Source organism: Corvus brachyrhynchos, unplaced genomic scaffold (genome assembly GCF_000691975.1).
Source record: "Corvus brachyrhynchos isolate BGI_N302 unplaced genomic scaffold, ASM69197v1 scaffold8, whole genome shotgun sequence".
Taxonomy (NCBI): Eukaryota; Metazoa; Chordata; class Aves; order Passeriformes; family Corvidae; genus Corvus; species Corvus brachyrhynchos.
The window spans coordinates 2,281,491-2,302,925 of NW_008240031.1; the positions used below are offsets into that span (position 1 = coordinate 2,281,491).

Consider the following 21,435-nt stretch of genomic DNA (forward strand, 5'->3'; position numbering starts at 1 on the left):
ATGGAGGAAAATCTTTGGTGAACATTAAGGCCCATGATCCAGAAAAAAACCATGGGGACCCTCCATGAGAACTCAGATCTTTCGAGAGATGGAGAGTGTGAAAAATAGGGACTCAAAATGGAAAGATGAGAAATATCAGGAGGTCATCCAAAAAAGGAAATAAGGAACTTGGTGGGAAGATGTATGAAATTTATATGTTCCAGAGAATTTAATTTCTGTATTTTCCTAATGTTCCCTTTCAAAACTGGAGCACTGAAGTAGTAAATTTGGTCCTTCTAAGCTAGATGCCAGCTTTGGTTAGATAACTTCCACAGATATTCAATTTCAAGCTTTTTAGTTAATTCAGCTTTATCGTAAAATACAAGATGTTTATCCTTGGGATTTGCTAACACTGGACGTGTTCTCTCAAAGCCAGAATATCCAATTACTCAGGAACAAACTCGAGGGTGGTTATGAAATGCCACTAATCTACTGTTCTTGTTGACCTATATCATGGATGCTGTTCCCAGCAAAGGGGCTGGGGTACAAAATGCTGATCCCTACCCCAGCTCAGTAGCCTTTTCTGCCTGCTGGGCCTCAAGCTGCAGAGCAAATATGACACCCCTTAGTTGTCAGAGGTTGATAAAAAATTAAAGAAAAAAAATGCAAAGAAAGGAAACAATCCTGAATATATACTGCTGAGCTCTCAAAGCTTTGAAGGAAGTGGCTAAATAATCTGCATTTGAGAAAAAAAATGCAAAGAAAGGAAACAATCCTGAATATATACTGCTGAGCTCTCAAAGCTTTGAAAGAAGTGGCTAAATAATCTGCATTTGTCTCCTGCCTTTTCCAGAAGGAGCTGGCATGAAAATTAGTATTATTTAATTATAATAATAATTATTTATACTTTAATTTTCTTCCTGTGAAGGAAATTATGGGCCCTGCATCCATGACATCACTGGAACTCTAAGACATCATTTATTTGCACAGCTGACCATCCAGCTGTAATGCTGGAGAAGAGGTGGCAGTGCTTCCCCCTTCCAGCAGTGCACTGTGACATGTGTCAAATGCAGTGCTGATGTCACCAACCCAGACTCTCCTTTTGTCTCTCAGTGCAGAGTTAATTAAAATGCTGTTAACCACAGTGTATGCCTGGTGATGACATGAGTTAATCAAGCAGGGCTCAGCACATCTGCCTGGGTAAAAACTACTCATCTGTGTGTTGCCTGCCCGCTGTGGTGCATGGAACCTGATTTTGGGGTTGTGAACCTAAAGTGCAGCCCATCTACTCAGGTTATCATTTTTTTGCAACTGTGAGACTCCCACTCCAGAAGTCAGATGAGAGATTTGATTTTTGGGGGGGTGGGGGTGCGGCAAAATTGTGGCTTGGTTCTGGTTTTGTCTTAGACAACGTCCTTGTGTCCCACCACATCACTTTGAAAAGTGAAGGATTGAAAAGGAGTAGATCAGTCCACTCTACAACTTCTGTAAGGAAATTAAGATTAGATGTATAGATGAGGTCACGTCAATACCTGCACAGGTGCAGCAGACAAGCTCAAGGATGGGTTTACTTGATGGGGGGGGTTTAACATGGCAGACTCTGCCACATATAACCTATAAATACTAGCACTTCTCTAGCGGTATAAAAAACTCACTAGAAAAACTGTCTGAGCTTTTGAAAGGTCTCTGACAACTTACAAATTGTTGTGCTGGCTGGTTTTTTTTTTCCTCTTTTCACATGAAAAATGCCCACATGCCAGCACAAATTTGAATACAACTTGACCTCATCCCTGAAAGCCGGAAAGGGGTCAAATTTTGCTAAGGCTCTGTGGGGAAAGAGAAGACAATGCCTAAAGGTCCTTTTCCCTAATAAATCTTAGAATCATGGAATCATAAAGGTTGGAAAAGATCTCCAAGATCATCAAATCCAACCTTTGACCAAACACGACGTTCTTAACTAGACCAAGCCTGAAGCGCCACATCCAGTGGTCGAAGTTTGCAGAGGGATGCTGAACTGTAGCTGCCACTCTGGCAGGGCCTGTAGGGAGCTCTGACAGCTAAATACAGATAAATACTTCCACGGCACAGATAAGTCATAATGCTCTTTGAGATGATCAGGCATAAAAGGCTGCTCTGGATGAGCAGAGCAATATTCTAACGTAAGCCGGCTGTTTCCGAAGTGGAGCCGATACAGCCGAAAAGCCCTGGAGCGATTGGCGGTGACTCACTGGGGCAGACTGGATTACAAATCTCCCTCCTGCTAATGGCTAATGCAAACACGTCATCTGTCTCTCCCCACTATGCCAAACATCTCCCGTTGGCATGTGGGAATGTTAACAGGAGGAAGGTGAAATGAAAACACTGCTCATACATATTACTTATGTGCAAGCTGTGGATCCCATATTCTTCCTGTTTTGTTTTTTTTTTGCAAACAAATCTCCTTTTCCTTTGGGCCTGTAAATGAAATACACCAAGCCAAGGGCTTCTTAAAATGTTGCCAAGCACAGATCACAACTTACTGTACTTACTACAATAATGTCCCATTGCTCTCCTATTTACATTCACGGGAAGGTGAGATTGGGAAAATATTGCATAATATTTTTTTGTCTCAATGCAATAGAGCTGATGGAAATAAAGAATGCTTTTTAATCAGTTTTACACGAGTGCCTTGCATTTCGCTCTTTTGGTTGAAGGTGATGTTTTGAGGGAAGAGTGTTATTGTGGAAAAACATTTGATGCTCAGAGCAGAGTTACAATACATTTTTTGTATCTTTTGAACATATAGAGAATAGAATAGCTAAGTGAACAGAATAGACTTGTGAGTAGTGAGGGAGAGTGCTATGGTGCCGTTCTGGGCTAGCACGCTGTCCTGGCACCGAGCGAACTTCTGCTTGCCCTGAGCGGGGACAGACGGAGACCGAACGTGGTGCAGGAGGACAGGCAAAGCACCAGCATGCGTTCACCTCACCCACAGATGTCTAAGGCACACAAAGGAGGTAGGAAAAAGGTGGAGGGACTTCTTTGAGGGGGGAAGGGGTTTATTCAGGAGCAAAATCCACAGAGAGAGACGAAGCCATGCAGCTTGCCAGGGCATTTTGTACCGCCAACAAAGGGGTGTGGAAACCGCACAGTAACCAATGATACATCAACCAGGGGGTGTTACAGAGTCGGGGAGAAGGAATTACAGCAAATGGGGAAAGGGTAGGTGGGGAGGAATAACAGAGACCAATTAGCTGCCGAAGAACCTAGATCTCTCTGGAAAAGTGGCCAGATATGAGAAATATGGGGAAGGGAGAGCTGCAGCTGAAGATAAGGCATGGATCACAGCCTCTGGGGTGCTCCCTGTGATTTCAGGGGTTTTGGGCTGTGGAACAATCAAACCAGTGGACCTTTGTGTCCACTTGATTTGGCTGACCCTGAGGCAGCAGGAGAGATGGACACTAACAAAATGTGTAATAGTTCTGATGCACCCATGAAGAGGGACATTTTTACAGCATTCCTTATGAGAAATCCCGTACTTAGCCGTCAGGTTGTGCAGGATGAAATGATGAAACTATGGCCTTTTCTCCAGCTTATAGGTCTGAGGTTGAAATGCCAACATTAGATAATGAACATTATGTTGTCTGAAGCCGAAAAGGGCCACCAGGGTGCTTAGTCTGGCCACAGGCAAAGTTTTGTAATTTCTTCCATTTCCTTCTGTGTTGAGCCAACCAAGACATGTCCTTCAGTAAAGCCAACCTGTTTTCAAGCCTGAGGTCTTGTTCTAGCATCACTCATCATCCTAAGAAATGTGTGTCTGACTGTTATTTGAATCTGTCTAACTCTGCCTTTTGGCCATTGGATCTTGTCATGCCGCTTGAGTAAAAGGTGCTTTTTAACTTGCATGTCTCCCAAGAAGATATATATGTGTGTAAATAAAGTTGTCACTCAGTCTGCTACTTGGAAAGATAAATAGATAGAGCTTTGAGAGTCTAATTTAAGTGTTTTCCTACCTATTGTCAGGGAGGTTTAGGTTGTATGTCAGGAAAAGGTTCTTCGCCCAGATAGTGGTAGGGCACTGAACAGGCTCCCCAGGGAATGGTCATGCACCTAAGGCTGCCAGAGCTGCAGGAGCATTTGGACAACGCTCTCAGACACAGGGTGGGATTTTTGGGGCATCTGTACACAGCCAGGAGCTGGACTTGATCTTCCTTTTGGGTTCTGTGAGAGACTGGAAAGATTGTCTTGTTGAGCGTGCATTGCATTGACACGTGCATAAATGAAAAGTGGCTCAACAGCTTTAACGCTTCACATAAATTCATCTGCTCTGTGTAACACATGCACATGCATTACGGTACGGGAGGCAGTGTGTTCACAGAGAAGTGTTTTATTTGCAGCAAAATCCATCCTAACTCAGTCCCTCGCTGCCCATGGACAGTTGTCCCCAGCAGTTTTGTTTCATGAGATGATTTTTTACAGCCGGGTTCACTATGCCCTGTCCAAGGGATGGGTTTGTTTGGGTGGTGGGTGCATGGATCTATCTCTGGGGTGTGTCTACTGGCTAAGATTTGGTGATGACTCGGATCTATAAAGTATAGGGTGAGAGTTTTCTCCTCCTGTCCTGATGGTTCTTTTCTGCTTCCACAGTCTATGAGGTGGTGACAGTGACAGGAGATGTCCGGGGAGCAGGAACGGATGCCAACGTCTTTGTCACTCTCTTTGGAGAGCACGGGATCACTCCCAAGACTCATCTCACCAGCAAGTAAGTGTCTGGAAGGAAATCTGTATCTTTGAGGCCCGTCCTTCAGGGACTGTTAAAGCATTTTGATGAAACTTAATATCGTTCTGATGGATGCGGAGGGAATAAATCTATACAGTATTTTAAGATCACCAGGGAAATCTGAATTTTTGCCACTGCAAAAATTTCTTACCCAATCCATTGCAAACCTGCATTCAGTTCTGTAGGTGGAAATCCATATTATATAAGGCTCATACTTGCAAGGTGTGGGGATATTTGCTTTTCTTAGAGCTTAAATTAGGAGCTCCCAATTTAGGAGCTGAGAATATTCATTGCTTGTTGGAGTGGGCATGATGGGCTACATTCCCATGCCTGGATCCCACAGAGGTCTCCATGCTAGTCAGGTACACGCAGAAGTGTCCTTGAATGATTCTGAAGAGTAACTCAGTGGGTTTGAAGTAGTGTTGATAGATAACCACCTACAACCAGCCATTGGAAACCTGAGGCAAGCAGAAAAGGAAGAATTTAAACTGACTCCTAGTTCAGACTGCTTCTATCCTATCTGCTGTATGCCTTTCTGCACACCACTGTGGTTGCGCATAACTCTGGTGGCCCTGTTCTATTTTCCTTTAGCTGATGTCAACATTGTCCTATGGATGCGTCTTCTCATTCCTTATCAGCATGTTGAACTTAGTGGGAGACATATTTTATAATTTAAAAACCTATTAAGGGGCTTTTGACTCTCTAAATAGCTTTCTTTTCTTTTTTTCTTTTTTTTTTAATTTAAAAATTGAGCTTCAGGGCCAGCAGGTGCTCATTTCCCATGAAAGCAAGATGACTTTTAGCAAAGTACCAGCTCTGCATGTACCAATTTCCCCTTAGTCAGGCAATTGCACTAAGATAAAGCAGAAATCCCTTCTCCAGAGGGTCTTGGAGAAGCTGTGTTTCTCTGTTCTTTCGGTGTTCTTATTGTTTTGGTATTCTTGATAATATGTTTCAGAATTATTAATCCTGTGGTAATGTCACACGGTAACTTCACATTTTCTCCATTTCTACAGCACCGACAAGAGGTACCTGCAACTATTTTAAATTTTACCCTCAAAAGAGCTTCTCTTCCCAGTGAAACAACTCAAACATGAGAGTCTGTAAAGAAAATGATATGGGAATGGTAAAGAAAATACATGAAATTTCAGCCCTGTTTGCCATATTTGAAATCCAGAAATGCCAGAGCTAGGCAAAGGAGTTCTATTATCCCAGAATTCCTGGAAACACCAGGGAGAGCTTCCCGATTGTATATTATAAATCTATATGAAATGGCTTTGTTCCTGTTGTGTGATTTCCATCCAGACATCCCAATGAACTGACAAAGCGGAATGCCATTTTTCTTGATTAAACAGAGAAGGAAAATGAGGCAAGGACCTGAAAGGGGAAGTGGTTCCATAGCAGGTCAGTGACAGAGCTAGGAGCAGCAGCAGCAGCTCTGCTGGTGACAGAGCTTCTAGCCTCCAAACCTGCCTTGTAGTATTTGGCAAAGCCATCAAAGCAACATCTGCTTTCCAGGGAGTTGTCTTGTGGTCAGCATTTACATAACCAGCCACTTCACTGGGAAAGCAGTCATCTGCTCATGGCTATAGAAAGAATCCAAATACTACCCTAAAAAATTAATAAATATACTCTGTGCCCCTTAGAGAAGAAGTCAAGATGTGTCCATAACAGATTTTTCAGTCAGCTGTGGCATTAAGCATGGTACTGCTTGTGCAGGAGATCTCTGCTGGCACTTTGTTTAATGCCTGCTCTTTCCTCCTGCTCTCACCACTTCTATTTTGTGAAAGGGAAAAAGGAAGGACACACAGAGATTATTTTATGTTGCAGCAGAAGCACTCTGAGCTTGTTCAGACCTGAGTTAGCATTTTGGGCTTGGTCCCTGTTGCTGCAGAGAGCAGATGGCTGAGGTGTGGAAAGCAAGGATGAAAGGCTTGGGAAGCCAACCTTCTGCAGTTCAGGGCTCTTGAAACTGGTCCCGTAGGAGGTGACCGCTAGAACTGCAACTACAGCTTTCCACTGGGGGTTTCCCAAACATCAGCAAAATTTCTGTGTCTCTAAGCAAAGTCTGGCACGTTACAGTGCTCCATCGAGGAACAGTGAGAAAAAGATCTAGTCTGGATGTAGGAGTGCCTGCAGACCTGCTTAACTAATAGTCTTGTCTCCTAATTATGGAGCAAACCATGAAATAGTCAGCTGCCCCCCCCACCCCCCCCAATTTTTTATGCAGCTTTGTGAATATGGCAAAAGGATGGAATCTCATGCATCTTTCAACTAAATGTTTACATCAGTTCACTTATGACTGCAAATGCATGACATTTTATAGGCGTTTACATTTCCCCATGTATGACAGACAGCTAAAATATCATGCATTGCCTAAAGATGGTGCTACCATTTCTGGTTAGAATGGGTTTTTCCTGTTTCTTTCCTGACTGTGTGCTGGTAGTGAAAGACATGACATTTCAGGTCTTTTTGTCGTGCGTGGTAAGGGGAAGACATGGCAAGCTGATGAAATATTGTGAGTTTTTAACATTGGCCAACAGTACGGTAACTGTGAAAGACACAAATCTTTGTCATGACTGGTCAGGAGGAGCACCAGCTCTGGAAGTGGCAGCACTCAAAATCTGAGCCAAGGGATGAGTTATAAAAGGGAAGCTGCAAGAAAGGGCATGGAGTGACAGGACAAGGGGGACTGCTTAAACATGTCAGAGGGCAGGGTTAGAAGAATATTAAAAGGAACTTGGCTGTGAGAATGGTGAGGCCCTGGTACGGGCTGCCCAGAGAAACTGCCCCATCCCTGGGGCAGGGATATTCCAGGCCAGGTTGGACGGGGCTTGGAGCAACCTGGGATAGTGGAAGGTGTCCCTGCCCATGGCAGGGGAAGGAATGAGATGGGCTTTAAGATCCCTTCCAGCCCAAACCATTCTGTGATTTTGTGATTTATTTCAGAAAGGAGGCTCAGACAAGTAGTGTTGAGGGGCTGGGAGGGGCTGGAATGACTCCCCACAGTCTGTCAGTTTGGAGGCATCGTATCACTGATTCTGGATGTGGTGGATGGGCGCTGGCAAATTGCTGCTTGGGCCCAGCAACTCTTGGCAAAATCCCACTTCAAAACCCAGCTCACACAATTCTTCCCCGTCTGCCACCCTGCACCAGATAGAGCTCAGCCAGAAAATTAAAGCACTGCCACAAATGAGTTTCTTTCCACTGGCTCCATCAAGGACACTTGGGTGAACACCAAGGCTTTGTTTGGTGGCATTTTGACAGTTTTCAAGACCTTTCCCACAGGCGTGAATTGATCCTCTGTGGTCCAACACTGACCAAAGAGTGCTGATCCTCCACAGCATTTTATTTCTCCATGTTCATGTGCTTTCCACCAGGCTGAGGCTGGGGAAAAAAAAAAACACTCAGCTGGGAGTGCCACTGCCAGCTCATTCACAGTCTTTGGTCCAAATCTATGTATTTCTTGCTAGTGTAACTTTTCATTGTCAGGCTTACTTGGTCCAGCTGGGGACAACTGCAAATAATGCCACAGAGAGGCTTTTTCCCTGAGGGAAAAAAAGAAGAGTTAAGAGAAGATTTAGCAGCTATGGCAACCTGGAAGAAAGATGAAATAATTGGTGACAGCAGGCCTCTTACTGAATTTGAGGAAAATATAGAGGACTTGAAAAAAAATTCTGATGCTGAAGACAATTAATTGGCAGTCACTTCTACCTGGTCTTAGGTAACTATACAGGGTTTTTCCTGTTCCTTATGCCAGCAAATACATATGAATTGCAGAGTATGTACAGGATAGTCTTTAGAGGATGGTAATGTTTGTAGCTCTAATACAGTTAAGCCCAGTCCAGTGGCAGAAGATCTGATTTTGTTGTTTAACCTCTCTGGAATAAATAAATAAATGCAGGAAAGAGAGCTTTCTCTTTTTTTTTACTCTGAGCAGTTAATATAATAAGTTAGGAAGGGTTAGATAGTTGGTGCAGAAAGGGCTGTTCAGGTTAGGAAGAGAAAGAACCCCAAGTGCAGAGGGGGACGGATTCTCACATTGCTGCCGAAGTGCTGCTACAGAGAGGAGCTGTGATCCTTTTCCTTTAATGCCACGGGATGTTTCCCATTTTACAGCTGTTTATGTATCTAACTGTGCTCTGATTTATGTCTGTACAAATCTGCAGCACTTTCAGTGCGCTCTGAAGGTTTAATGGTCTGGGACGGCGTTAAGTAACAGCACATTTTGGAGTCCATATTCACTCCTGAAAAAGAAATTAAGTGGGAATTTTTTTTCCTCTCTCCTGCTCAGCCTTATTAGCCAGCCTATGTCTAGTATTTCAGGAATAAAATGCCTGAGAGAGTGCTTAGACCAAGGTGTTGAACAACCTAAATATAAGAGTGGGCAAAATTGGCGTATGTATAAATTATAATCCACCAGCAACTATGCACACAGCAGCTGGTGGTACAACTACAAGGAAGGTCAAGCCTTAGAGAGAAAAATAGGATTTTGCTTAAAATAGCCAGACTTTTAAGGGAATTCAGCTGCTAGACCCAGGTCCCTGCTGATCCAGTGTCAGCTGCATTTTTCAGACTGTAAAACCTGGCCAGTTTTCCTCTTGGGATGAGAGTAAGGTGTCTTCCTGGAACAAACTCAACCATTCTGCCTTGCTCAAAATCCTCCCCCTATCCCAACTCATTAATGTCAGTCTTAAAAATGCCTGACCTCATTCTCATCAAAAATTTAAAAATATTTCTCTTTGGGAAAGGGATGAAAATTTTCAACAGAATAAAATTTACCTCAATCCGGCGAAGTGAATGTAATTAAAAATGTAAATTAATACTGGGAAACACTGAGCAACCTTTGTGCTGTTCTTGGTGGCACTGTTTGCTTTGCATACAGTTTTTCTAGAAAATAACAGCCAAAATGCAGATAACAAAGACATCCCCACCCACAGCAGTGGGGTTGGAAAGAAATTATCTTTAAGGTCCCTTCCAAACCAGGACGTTCTATGATTCAATTATTTTATGATAAATCACAGCTAAGATTATCTAAATTAAACACCACTACTTTATTTTGTTTATGCAAATCACACCACCAAAGATGAGAAACTGATATTAAGACGATGCTGCTCCATGCAGTACAAAGTGAAGGAGCACTTACTCTATGTCTGTAATTAAGGCTGTCTGAATCTGTACCTGAAATGCTTATGGATAAGGCAGAGTCTGTGTGTCCTACTGCACTTTACAAAGTTTCGGGGTAAATTCAGACTCCCACGGTTTTGGGCTGGTGTTTGGCTCCCAAGTGCCATCATGCTGCTACAGCCCTGAGCAATTCATCTCATCCAATTAAACCCCTTCAAGTGGGACTGTATTTTCACCAATTTTTCTGTGCCTGTTTAAGCAGGATTCATTCTGCTGGTCGATAATGTCCTTGGTACAGACATTGACAGTGGCTGTGCTTTTCTGCTGGCTTTTTTTCCATCTGGAGTGGTTTTGGACGTGTGCTGCCTCACGTGGTATTTGCAGCCGCCCGCTGACTGATGCTGTCAGCTTCATGACAGCAGTCTTGGCTAAATATTTGCAGACCAAACTCCCTGGAGTATTTGTTGCTCCAAGGAGGAGGTTAATGATGCTGCTATTGGAGCTCTGCACTAAGAGTAAATATGGTTTGAACATATGGGGGATTTTTTGTAGTTAGGCTATTTGTGAGTTTGTACAGGACAGTGTCCTCTCTCCAGGAGTGATTGATTGTGAGAGTGTAGGGAGGGACAGAAGGATGAGGCCAACACATTGTCAGCATTTTTCCAATACCTTTTGCATCTTCTGGCAAGATGCCATCTTAACCAGAGGCCTGATAATACAGATTCACACAGCCTATAACGTGTATTGGACAACCTGAGGGTGAGGAAAGCTGTCTGTACTTTTAAGCCAGGAAAACAACCGGGTCAGATCAGTGCTCATCCCTCACACCTTTTCATGTCACCTTTACAGATGGTACTGGCTGATGTGTGGAAGTGGAAATCCTACATGGGAACAGGATGTGGAGAGAGAACATTAGAGCAATTGCAAATATACGGGGAGATAGCAGGGGTCATTGTGTGGTTTTGGGGAGAAATTTCCTTCCTGTCCCTCTCAATTCAGCTCTGACACACCTTAAAGTGCTGGGGACAGCTCTGGGCCCCTCAGGATAAGAGAGACATTGAGGGGCTGGAGCGTGTCCAGGGAAGGGAACGGAGCTGGGAAGGGGCTGGAGCCCCAGGAGCGGCTGAGGGAGCTGGGAAAGGGGCTCAGGCTGGAGCAAAGGAGGCTCAGGGGGTACCGGGGAGGTTTAGATTGAACATTAAGAAAAATTTCTTTATGGAAAGGGCTGTCTAGCCGCAGCACAGGCTTCCCAGGGCAGTGGTGGAGTCCCCATGCATGGAGGGGTTTAAAAGCTGTGTGGATGTGGCACTTGGGGACATGGGTCAGTGGTGGCCTTGGCAGTGCTGGGGGAATGGTTGGACTCAATGTCCTTGGAGAGTTTTTCCAACACAAATGATTATGTGATTCTGTGATATTCTACACTGCCCACCTGTAGTGCATGAGAAACGCCCCTGACCTAGCAGGTGAACCAAGCAGCATTTATTTTTTACTAGAGAGTGGCAGGTTTTTGGGTGGTTTGTGCTGTATGACGTTCTGAAATCATCCCCGACACCCGGTTTCTCCAACTGCTGCTAAACATCCATGGCAGGAGCAGGCAGACCTATGGGCAGCGTTTCAGGGAGATGCAACCAAGAACTGAGTCTTTCTAATGGTTTAATGGAGCATTTTTAAAATTTTGTTTGAACTGACATCCAGAATAACACTTTGTGCTTCTGTGCAGCCCTTAGTCCATGGTGCTTTTGCTGGCAATTCTGTGTGCACAAAGCATTGTCAGGTAAAACACCTAATGGAAAGGCAATTTAAATGATTGTTAAGCAGGGATTCAATGCTAAATTGGTTTAGGTTACTCTATCACTGCTGAAGGTCATTATTTTTATACTACTGCTGTGACCAGTACCCAGATTTTCTGTCTGTTCCTAAGAACTCAGCTGTGAAAAGGGTGCTGTTAGCTGACCAAAAGGGAAGACTATAATTTACAAACATTCAAAATTTACATTTCAAATGTGACTTTTACTTAGGTGGTGGGATCAACTCTTTTTAATTCACCTTCATTTAAAAAAAAAATACTGGTACAAATGTTTATTTTATGTACTTTTGCATATAAAATTGCATCATCGAGGCTTTCTTGTTGTCAACACACCAAGAAGCAGCAAAACTCTCATGGCACTGGCTCTGTTGTCTGTGCCCATGGCCTGCAGAGGAGATGAATGCAGGGATTTATAAATGCTACACTCAAATATGTACCAGTTCTTGTGGCGACTTTTAGCAGCACCACTTACCCAGCCAGGGGACAAAGTGTTCTGAATGATTGTACATTTGCAGCACCACAAGCAGTGCAGCCTGCAGGCAATTACTCAACTGAAAGAATCTGAAAAGAGTTTCGGCTACAAATATATATATATATATAACACAATTCCATATACTAGTCTTTGATGAAGCTCCTTGGATGTTTCTTACAAAGAAGTTGGGAAAAATGCTGCAACAGATTATGGAAAAAACAGAGCTGCTAAAGCAAATCAAGTATGTCAAATAACAAATCCAAACGAAACATTTCTGGAGTTGCCCTGGCCTGTTATTTCAGATTAATAACAGGGCTCTAGTGAAATTCAGAAGATCCTTAGACTAAGCTTATGGTCTAAGATCTCTGGGTTTGAACCCAGTCAATCCTGAACATTGGAAATTTAGTGCTGCAATTTCCAAGACATATTTTTCCTCCTTTATTTGTCACCAGGGCTGTGCAAGCCAGTATGCCTCATTGTTTGGTGTAACAAGTTCCTTATGGTTGTCTGGCTGTGAATGTCTCATCCTAGTCCTAGCCCAGACCAGACTCTGACATGACCCAGCTGTAATTTCTCCATTTCTATCACTCTTTCTTTATTTTAGGTTAAATTCCAGTGTAGCCATTCACTGTGGGATATTCCCTCACTCACCCTCTCCCCACGCATTTGGCAGTGCTGGAAGGAAGGACTGGATTTTTCTTTCCCTGTGCTGTTGATGCTGCAGATCCATCTCAAGGGAAGAGACTTGTCAAAACTCTTCCTACCTTTTGACAGCAAGGCTTCCCAGGGGTTTGACTCCTGGACTATGTCACGTTTTCCAATGCTTTCCCAAGCCATTTCAGGATGCACTAAGCATCTGCTCACTTTTGGATGCCCCACAGAAGGAGGTTTGCTCCCCAGCATCCATCCCAGCAACTGAGACAGCCCAGCATGGCAGCAGGACTGCCACAAACCAGCAGCCAGCGGGACTGGTGCACTGAGAGCTTTGGCCTGATTGCTCTCACTTAATACTTTCATGCCATCTCCGTAGCAGTCTGCAGCACTGCATCGATCTCCGAGCCAATGCGGGGAGAAGCTGCTGTCATTATGATGCTCATTCAAGCCTGACAGACTAATTGCCTTGCACTCGTTGGCTGTTTTCTCTCGGGCAGCCAGGTTGGGGGAGGCTGAGCCAGGTTTAATTGTCTCTTGTCTTCACGGCAAGGTTAACAATTTTAGCCTTTTCGTACACTGGTGTTGCTCCCAGCACGGGGTGTGAAACAGCAGAATGGACAAGGGGGAGAAGGAGGAGGAGGACGAGGAGGAGGAGGAAGGCTGAGCATGGGTCTAGCAGAACACGAAATTACCTGTAAGCAAGGCACGCAGAAGTCCTTCAGCAACATGAAGAGTGGCGAACGAAGCCAAACCCCCTCGCTGGGATTATTAATATTCATTAACTTTCTGTGTTCAAACCGCTTGTCACTGTGGCTTTACGCTGCTCGAGTGCTGTGGTTTCTTGTTCATTTTAATACGACTTCTGGGTTTTGCTGAGTTTAATCATCCGTAGCCATGCTTAGCGGCCCAGGGGAAATGGGGGTCCATCAGGGAGGGCAAGTGGGAGAGTCTTCAGAGCTTTGCCTTGATGTTATTCATAGCGTTTTCATGGAAAATACTAGCTTAGAAAAGGACACAGGTGCTTGCCAAGGATCACACCACAGGCTGGAGGCAGAACTGGGAATTAAATTCTACATCCCCTGACCTGGGCCAATAGACTTTATATTGCTTTTGCACTTGCACCTGTGAAATACAAACTGCACACTTAACACTTCACCAGAAAAGTCAAACGACTTCCTGCCTACAATTGTTTTACTTGGAATGATATACGGATTGTAGGAGGAAGCATCAAAGTTTCAGTAGTTGTTAAAAAAAGTGATGGGAGATGGGCATGGAAAGTTGGATGTGGTTGGATGCTTTTATCTCTGGCTGAGCTCTGGGCAGATCTGTGGCCACACAGGGAACTTGCTGGGCTGTGGACCCCCTTTGCTCCATCACCAGGAGCAGGTCTTCTTGCTGCCTAGAGGCTGATGACAGGAGAGGACACGTCTGGGAGTGGGACTCTGAGATGAAAAGCATATTGCATTTCCCCTAAAGCTTCTGCCTCAGCTTCTGGAAGAACTCTTGGAGTCTGAGAAGGGGAAAAGTCTGCTAAATGTCAGTACTTAGGGCATCCAAAACCTGTCATGGGCGAGAGGGCATTGAAAACTAGGTCTTCCCAACATTAGGAATGACACTTCTTTATCCATAAATGCTAGCACTTGTGTGCTTGCTGTCAAGGCTGCTGGTTTTTCACCTTGCCTTTTGATGCATGTGCATTGCAGGAGCAGCACGGCCTTTGAGAGGAGCAAAACAGATGTGTTCCGAGTGAAAACCAATAACGTTGGACAAATAAAGAAAATAAGGTACCTGCACAACGCTGCTACCACAGCACCTGCTCCATGAGGTGCTAATAGGATGACTGTAGGCTGTAGAGGTTTAAACATTGCCATGTTTTATTCATTATTTCTTAACGTGCTCCCATCAAGGTGAAGTTAAGGGGTGGTAAAAGCTTGTTTACTGCCAAAGATTTGAACTGAAGTGTGAAATCACCTGCAGTATTGCTTATAAGCATCCATGCTCCCCACCAAGAATTGTATTTCTGTCATATGCAATCATAGGAAAAGACGTTTAGGACTGTTTTTATGTCCCAATGGAGGTAAATGGAGTTTGCTATCCACTTTTGCTAACTTAATGTAATGTAAATGATAATAATTATGTTTAACCACTGTCTGACTGACTGATATAAAATTTAAAATTAGTAAGTAGTACAAAGAAAGCTGGGAAGAGGTGGTTAAAACAATGTAAGAGTAGAATAGAGCAGGAGGAGTCCTGGGTGGGAACAGAGTCCCTTATGCTTTAGATACGCAGTGCGAGGTGAATGAATGCACATGTTGAATGAACGTGGAGGTGTGTGTATTTTTGTGAGCATCTCCTTGCAGATAAAAGATTCACAGATTCACCTGTGATCTCTGCCCATATGGAAGGTTGTTATTTTTAATATATCCTGTAAAAGCCCATAAGTTCCTTGAAACTCTTTGGATAGACAGCCATAAACAGGAATTTTGTGTATAGTTTCTCTAGTCTTGCCTAGCATATAACAGTCCACGAAATTACAGTGCTAGTGGCCAGTCTTAACCAAAATATCAAAATAGGGTTGTTCTTCCTCTAGGATTGAGCATGACAACACTGGACTGAACGCGGGATGGTTCCTCGACCGTGTGATCGTGACCGACATGAACAGACCTCACCTCCGCTTTTACTTCCCCTGCAACAATTGGCTGAGCAAGGAGGATGGGGATGGACTGTATGTCAGAGACCTCATTGGCAGCCTGAACCCCATGGATGTGCCCAAAAGTAAGGGTTTTCAGAAAAAAAGAGCTTGGCTTTCTGGTGCCTTGTAAGAAAGGACAGGGTTGCTTTGAGAAGATTTCATTACACAAGAAGTAATTGTGTAGTCTAAGCTAATTTAAGCTTTCTTTATAGTCAGTGGAGAGAGATATAGAAAGATGCAAGATATCTCCAGAGGATAATTTCTTCTTCCAATGTTAGATCTGAGGGTGGGATAAATCACTGTTTGGAGAAGCTCTGCTCGTTCGTTGAGTACTGAGGGATCTGTGATGACAACATAAAATTAGATTGAATGGCTACACATAGATGAGAGGCATCCTACCCTGGAAGATGTAGCTGGTATCCCTATCAAAGAGGCAGTGTGGTTGCAGTCTTGTGCATGAAGTTAAGTGTTTCCAGGCTCTGGTGATGTCCTACAGGTCCACGCTGGTTTTGCTGTAGCTCCACGCTGGTTTTGCTGTGTGTGTGTATGCTACCCACACTGAGCTGGTGCCTATTTTCTCAGCGTAGTTTTAAGCTAATGATGTTGAAATGAAGCCAGGACAGCTTGCACACCAGACACGTACTCTCAAATTGGTACCAGCGTGCCGGCCACGCGGTGATGTATGGTGCATGTAACGTAAGTGGGAAGGCAATCAAGATATGAAAGAGGAGCCAGCAAACCAGCCTCAGGTGGGATGTCAGCACTCCATCTGCAAGTGCTAATGAGGAAACAGAGTTGTATTTTCCTGACAGACTCACCAGGGCACTGCTCCTTTCTGGGAGCTCGGTTTTGGGCTGGGAAGCCACAGGTCTGCGGGAAAAGAGAGCTACATGGTTTGGTGCTAAAAAGAGGAAACTTGTGCTTTTGCTATTATTGAATCTTATTGAGAATAATTAGTCTTGAAATAATGTTGCTGACATTACCACTTAGGAGCAATTATTTGGTAAAACCAATTTATTGCCAGCCTTAAGCAGTGCTGTGAGCATCGACAGATGCACTAGGAGGGCAAAGTATTGTTATTTCTATTGAGGTCATGTTAACAGTGAAAGAATACACTAAACTGACCCAGAATTGTTGAGAGATTTTGCACTATTGAGATACAACCTTCTAAAAGAGTGTTGGTATGTCAAAGATGTAAGCATTAAAGGATACTGCATGTGAGCTAGCATGCACAAATAACATCCACTGACAAGAAATGTATATTGGAGCATTTTAAAAATGCAGACATCCCCAGGGTGGCTGCCACAAGGGAATGAGATAACGTCTGGAGACGTTATCTGCCAAAAACTCACCCAGTTACTACTTGAGCTGTGGGTGCTGAAGTATCTCACTGCTTTTTTAATCCAAATTGATTTGTGAAATGGAGAATCTAAGGACACTCGGGGGGCAGGAGGGCTCTGGAGAAGGTAGTGCATGAGTGAAAGCAATGAACAATTAAGGAGAGGTTCCCTTGAGGAGGAAGTCAACCATTCAATCTTAATAGATCTTTAAATGACACAACACCTTATCTGAATTTATTATTGCCCCTGCCTGGGAGAGATGACTCAAGGGAACGTGTGTGATTGCCTCCATCCTGTTCAACACCTGTCTCACAGCAGGAAAGGACTCGTGGGCTAAACCCTCAGCTGGTACAGGAGAGTGCAGCTCCAATGAAATTGCTGGAGCTACTTTGCATTTCACAAGCAGAACAGCCAGTCCTGAGCGCTCGCTCTTCTGGAGAAGTAGCTCTGCGATATGGATGAACTGCTCTCCATGTGCTTGGCCCTGGATAAATATGAGTAAGATCATCTCCTGAGCATGAAAGAAGAGATTTAGGCAAGCATTTGTCGGAAATGCATCAGCTCTCACCACCTTTATCAGAGATAAACCCCCACTCCTGAGTGGCACAGGCTGGGCTCTGCAGCCGCCTGCACGAAGATGGGGAGCTGGGCTGAGGCCAGAGGCATGGGTGAAGGGTTGGACACCTTCCAGGTGACAGGTCTGAATCTGTAAGAGGAGAGCGTTAGCTCAGCTATCTCAGGTTGCAGTTCCCCTTGAACCATAATTAATGAAAGATAAACATCCCCAGACTGCTGTGGTGAACTGTCAGCTGCAAATGTAAATGTATCTGAATTAATTTGCCTCCCTCCAGATCTGTAAAGGTCTGAAATGAGATTGTGATATGATTTTTTTTTGTACATACAAATCATTTGACCTGGATTTCATTGGGGTTTAGGGTATTTTGTTTTTTCTTTCCAATGGATTAAACAGTGGTGTTTACTCTTTGAGTATTAATATTTTCTGAGCCCTTAGATAATGAAAAATTATGTAAGTTTATGTAAGGAAAGATTAGTAATTCCCTTCTAAGTCTGTGTTTCCATTAGCAATTCAGTGCCGTATTCTCTCCTTTCTGGTTATGTCTCTTCAATCACATCTTCAATCCATTTATTTCTTCAGCTTTTCTTTATAAACCACTCAGACACTGTTGTTGCCAAACTTAGCTTTGTGCTTGGCTTTCATGCTCCATTTGCTGTCACAGTCAGGAATGTTTTCAGAGGTAATCAAACAAGTTTCCTCCAGGTTCCCTGTCCTGCAGCACCTTCAGCTTTTGATCTTCTCCTGGAGAGCTTTCTCATCTTTGTCATGAGGATTTACCTTCCTCTTTTGAACTGGAGGTCACTGCTGGGACCTTCTCTGTGCTTTGTGTGGACTTGAAAAAGAGAAACTCTTTTTCTTTGTTATATTTTTCTTCACTGAAGAGGCATCTGAAGCCTATTTGAAGGGGGCTGTTGGTGCCTATGCCAAAACTGACTAAACTATGAGCAGTCTCAGCCTCTTTCACGGTGAGGAGCACAGGCCAGACAGAATTCTTGTAGACTGTGAGTTTTGAAGAGGTTAATTTAAAGGGAAAAAAAAGAGGAATTATTAAAAAATGCAGAAAAGAGCATATAGTGAAAAACAGTCAACATATAGTGGAAAAAATGGACACACACACACTCAAAAAAAAAAAAAAAGTAGAGTACTTTTCATGATCCAAATAGATCTACTTAGGATGGCAGCAACACAGCAACTGCAGACACCTGAGTGACTGCATTTACTTATCCGAATAAAATGCCTCCTGTCAGGTTCCCTGTGGAACGCCACGTGTTTCTCAAGGAGAACAGGTTACATTTTAAGTGTTCCCATCTGAATGGTCCTCTATTCCCTGTATTCACATCCATGGCATCGTATGCCCACGGCCTTTGACAGGGATAGTGTCACAGATTCTTATTTACCCAGCAGCTTCTATTGGCAGCCTGAATTAATTTACACTGCAGGTATTAATTACAAGGAAGGGCTATTGTTCAGCTTTATGCTGCTTCACTTGAGTTTATGAAGCCTTAGGATTGTATGGCTGTAGCTGAGCCTTTGTGCAAGGGACCGGCTCAAAACTGGAGCCAGGTGCCAGTTTTCCTTTGAGTGTTGCCGGTTTTGGATCACTCTGAGGGTGTCTGATGTCCTGCCAAAGGGGTGGGGGAGGAGAGCGTTCATAACAGCTTGCAGCTGCACTGGGAGATCTACTGACCCAATGGAGGTGTGAAAGGACATGAAATTCGGGAGTCGGTTCGTAGAATCACAGACTCGTTTAGGTTGGCAAGGCCCTCCAAGACCACGGAGTCCAGCTGTTCCCCCAGCACTGCTCAGCCCACACTCACTCACATCCCCAGGCGCCACATCCACTGAGTTTTTAAACCCCATCAGGGATGGGGACCCCACAACTGCCCTGGACAGCTTGTTCCAGTAATGGATGTTCCCAGCCCATTGTTTGATACTTGCAGAGCGGTCGTGAATCATTTGTGCCACTCAGTGGACAGACCCTCATGTCCCCCACCCCATGGTGACTCTCATTTGCCTGGGCCTCGCTGGCCTTTCCGTCATGGTCTGCATCCCTGCAGGTGGGACACCAAGGCTGTGTCTTTCTCCATCCCTATGTGTGATAAGCACAGTTTTTTATCACCTGGCTGGAAAGCAGGGAGCCCTGAGAGTTGGTCTTCAGGTGGGTTGCGGGTTTCCCAAGACATAATACCAAAACATATTTGCAAGTTTTGTCCAGATTCATAGAAGAAGCTGAGGTTTGGTCGGGTTAGATGATATGTTGTTTATCCAACAATAAACATCTTTTCTCTGGGGTGACCACAGGCAGTTAAGGCTACTCAGCTGCTTGAGGGTAGTCTGGGCTCTGTGCAGTGTAACCTCCACTTATGCTCAGAACAAGGGAAAAACATATTGGCTGTTCTTCATTTCCCTTGAAACCTCTCACTAATCAAACAATTCTCTGTACATGCTTTACTCTGAGAAAACAGAATCATTCATTTGCAAAGGGATGTTCACTCTCTTGGTCCTTAAAATCATGTTCAAGAGCAGAGAGATGAAAATTAATTCAGTCTCCTGTGCAATTTTATCCTATGCTAACCTGTCAAATTTTGGTCAAGTCTTTGCAACCTGCCTTTTGCAAATGAGGTTGAGAGCCAAGGACTGATTCCCATCTGGCTTTTTGGCCACCAGCACCCTGAAATTATTTAGGATTGGACACGACAGGTTATAAATGTGCGTGGGACAGCAACTCATGTCAAATTCTTTCAAGGCTGCATATTCCCAGTGGGACAGAACTGCATGTGTGACACCAAACTGCAGAAATACTTCAATCTCTACCTTTTCTGGGAAAAGTTTAGTCTTATTTGGTCTATTAATAATGAATGTGAGGAGCACATTGGTGTGGCACACCTCGACTTTGAGGATGGAATAGTTCCAACACAGCTGCATTGTGTTTAATTTTTCCATACTGACTTCCATGCTGGAAGTTGATCACCTATTGCTTTTCTTTATTATTATTACTATTATACAAAAAAAAAGGATCACAAGATGGGACCAGATATGGCTGTTCCTTGTCTAGGGTGGATCTTTTGCAGTCAGACATGAAATTTCTGCTTTGCTGAGGAATGAACCGGTTTTGAAAGGGAAAGTTGTTGGTTGTGTCAGTTCTGGCCTGATTTGGGGCTGATACATGGTGGATCTGAGAGTTTGCATGGATATGTCCTAAGTGTAATGGCTGTGAAGTCACAATGAGTGGCTGGGAACTGGATCCCAGTAAAGCCAGATGAGTGGTGAAATTTCCCCGAGTGCTCCTGCGGGCAGAGGGAGGCCTTGCCTTTAAAAACATCAGAAAAATAGATATTATCAAAGCATTAACATACTCTAGGTATTCTCTGAGGTTTTTAGATCCACTGTGACCTAAAACTCTTGTATTTGAGCTGTGAATGTGAGCTTATTCCTTTTCTCTTTGAAGAAGGCTTGTGTTAAGACTTCACAGTTCATTGTCCAGAGTTTTAATGTTGGCTGTTGGCTGACTTAAAGGCTTATGAGCACTGACCTGGCTGTGGCTTGAGGAAACATCTGGGGCAGCAAGTACTGGTGTACGTGGTTCACTTTGAGTCAGAAGCTAAATCCTTCCTTCCATCATGGAATATGCATGTCCTTGAGGGCTGGGCTGGATCGGAACTGAAGCTGTGGCCAATATTTCCCAATAACCTACCGGTGTTAGAAGCTCAGGTAAGGAGCAGAATTTGGGATGTGAGGCACCAGTTGATGATGCCCTGTCAGTTTTGCAACCTCATTTCACAAAAGGTTGGGCTTGAAGAGCAGCATTGGTCCCTCACAGATGAGTCCCCATCCCTGGAGCCGTTTAAAAGTCATCTGGATGTGGCACCTGGGGACATGGGTCAGTGGTGGCCTTGGCAGTTCTTGGGGAGTGGTTGGACTCTATTGTCCTGGAGGGCTTTTCAAACCTACATGACCCTCGGATTCCCCTGGGTTGTGTTTCAAAATGAGGTCACATTTCTTCACAATTTTGGAAACTTTCATGGTCG

The 21,435-nt window shown here is 44.0% G+C and overlaps 1 protein-coding gene across 1 annotated transcript in view; it reads left to right on the plus strand.

The window, feature by feature from the left end:
• The first annotated feature begins 4,614 nt into the window (after positions 1-4,614).
• The window catches only part of LOXHD1 (lipoxygenase homology domains 1), a 131,811-nt gene continuing 114,990 nt past the window's right edge, over positions 4,615-21,435 (plus strand). Inside the window, 3 exon segments of the mRNA XM_008640947.2 lie at positions 4,615-4,720; positions 14,502-14,582; positions 15,389-15,573. Of these exon segments, the coding sequence (XP_008639169.1) occupies positions 15,453-15,573 (121 nt within the window). The 5' untranslated portion in view covers positions 4,615-4,720; positions 14,502-14,582; positions 15,389-15,452.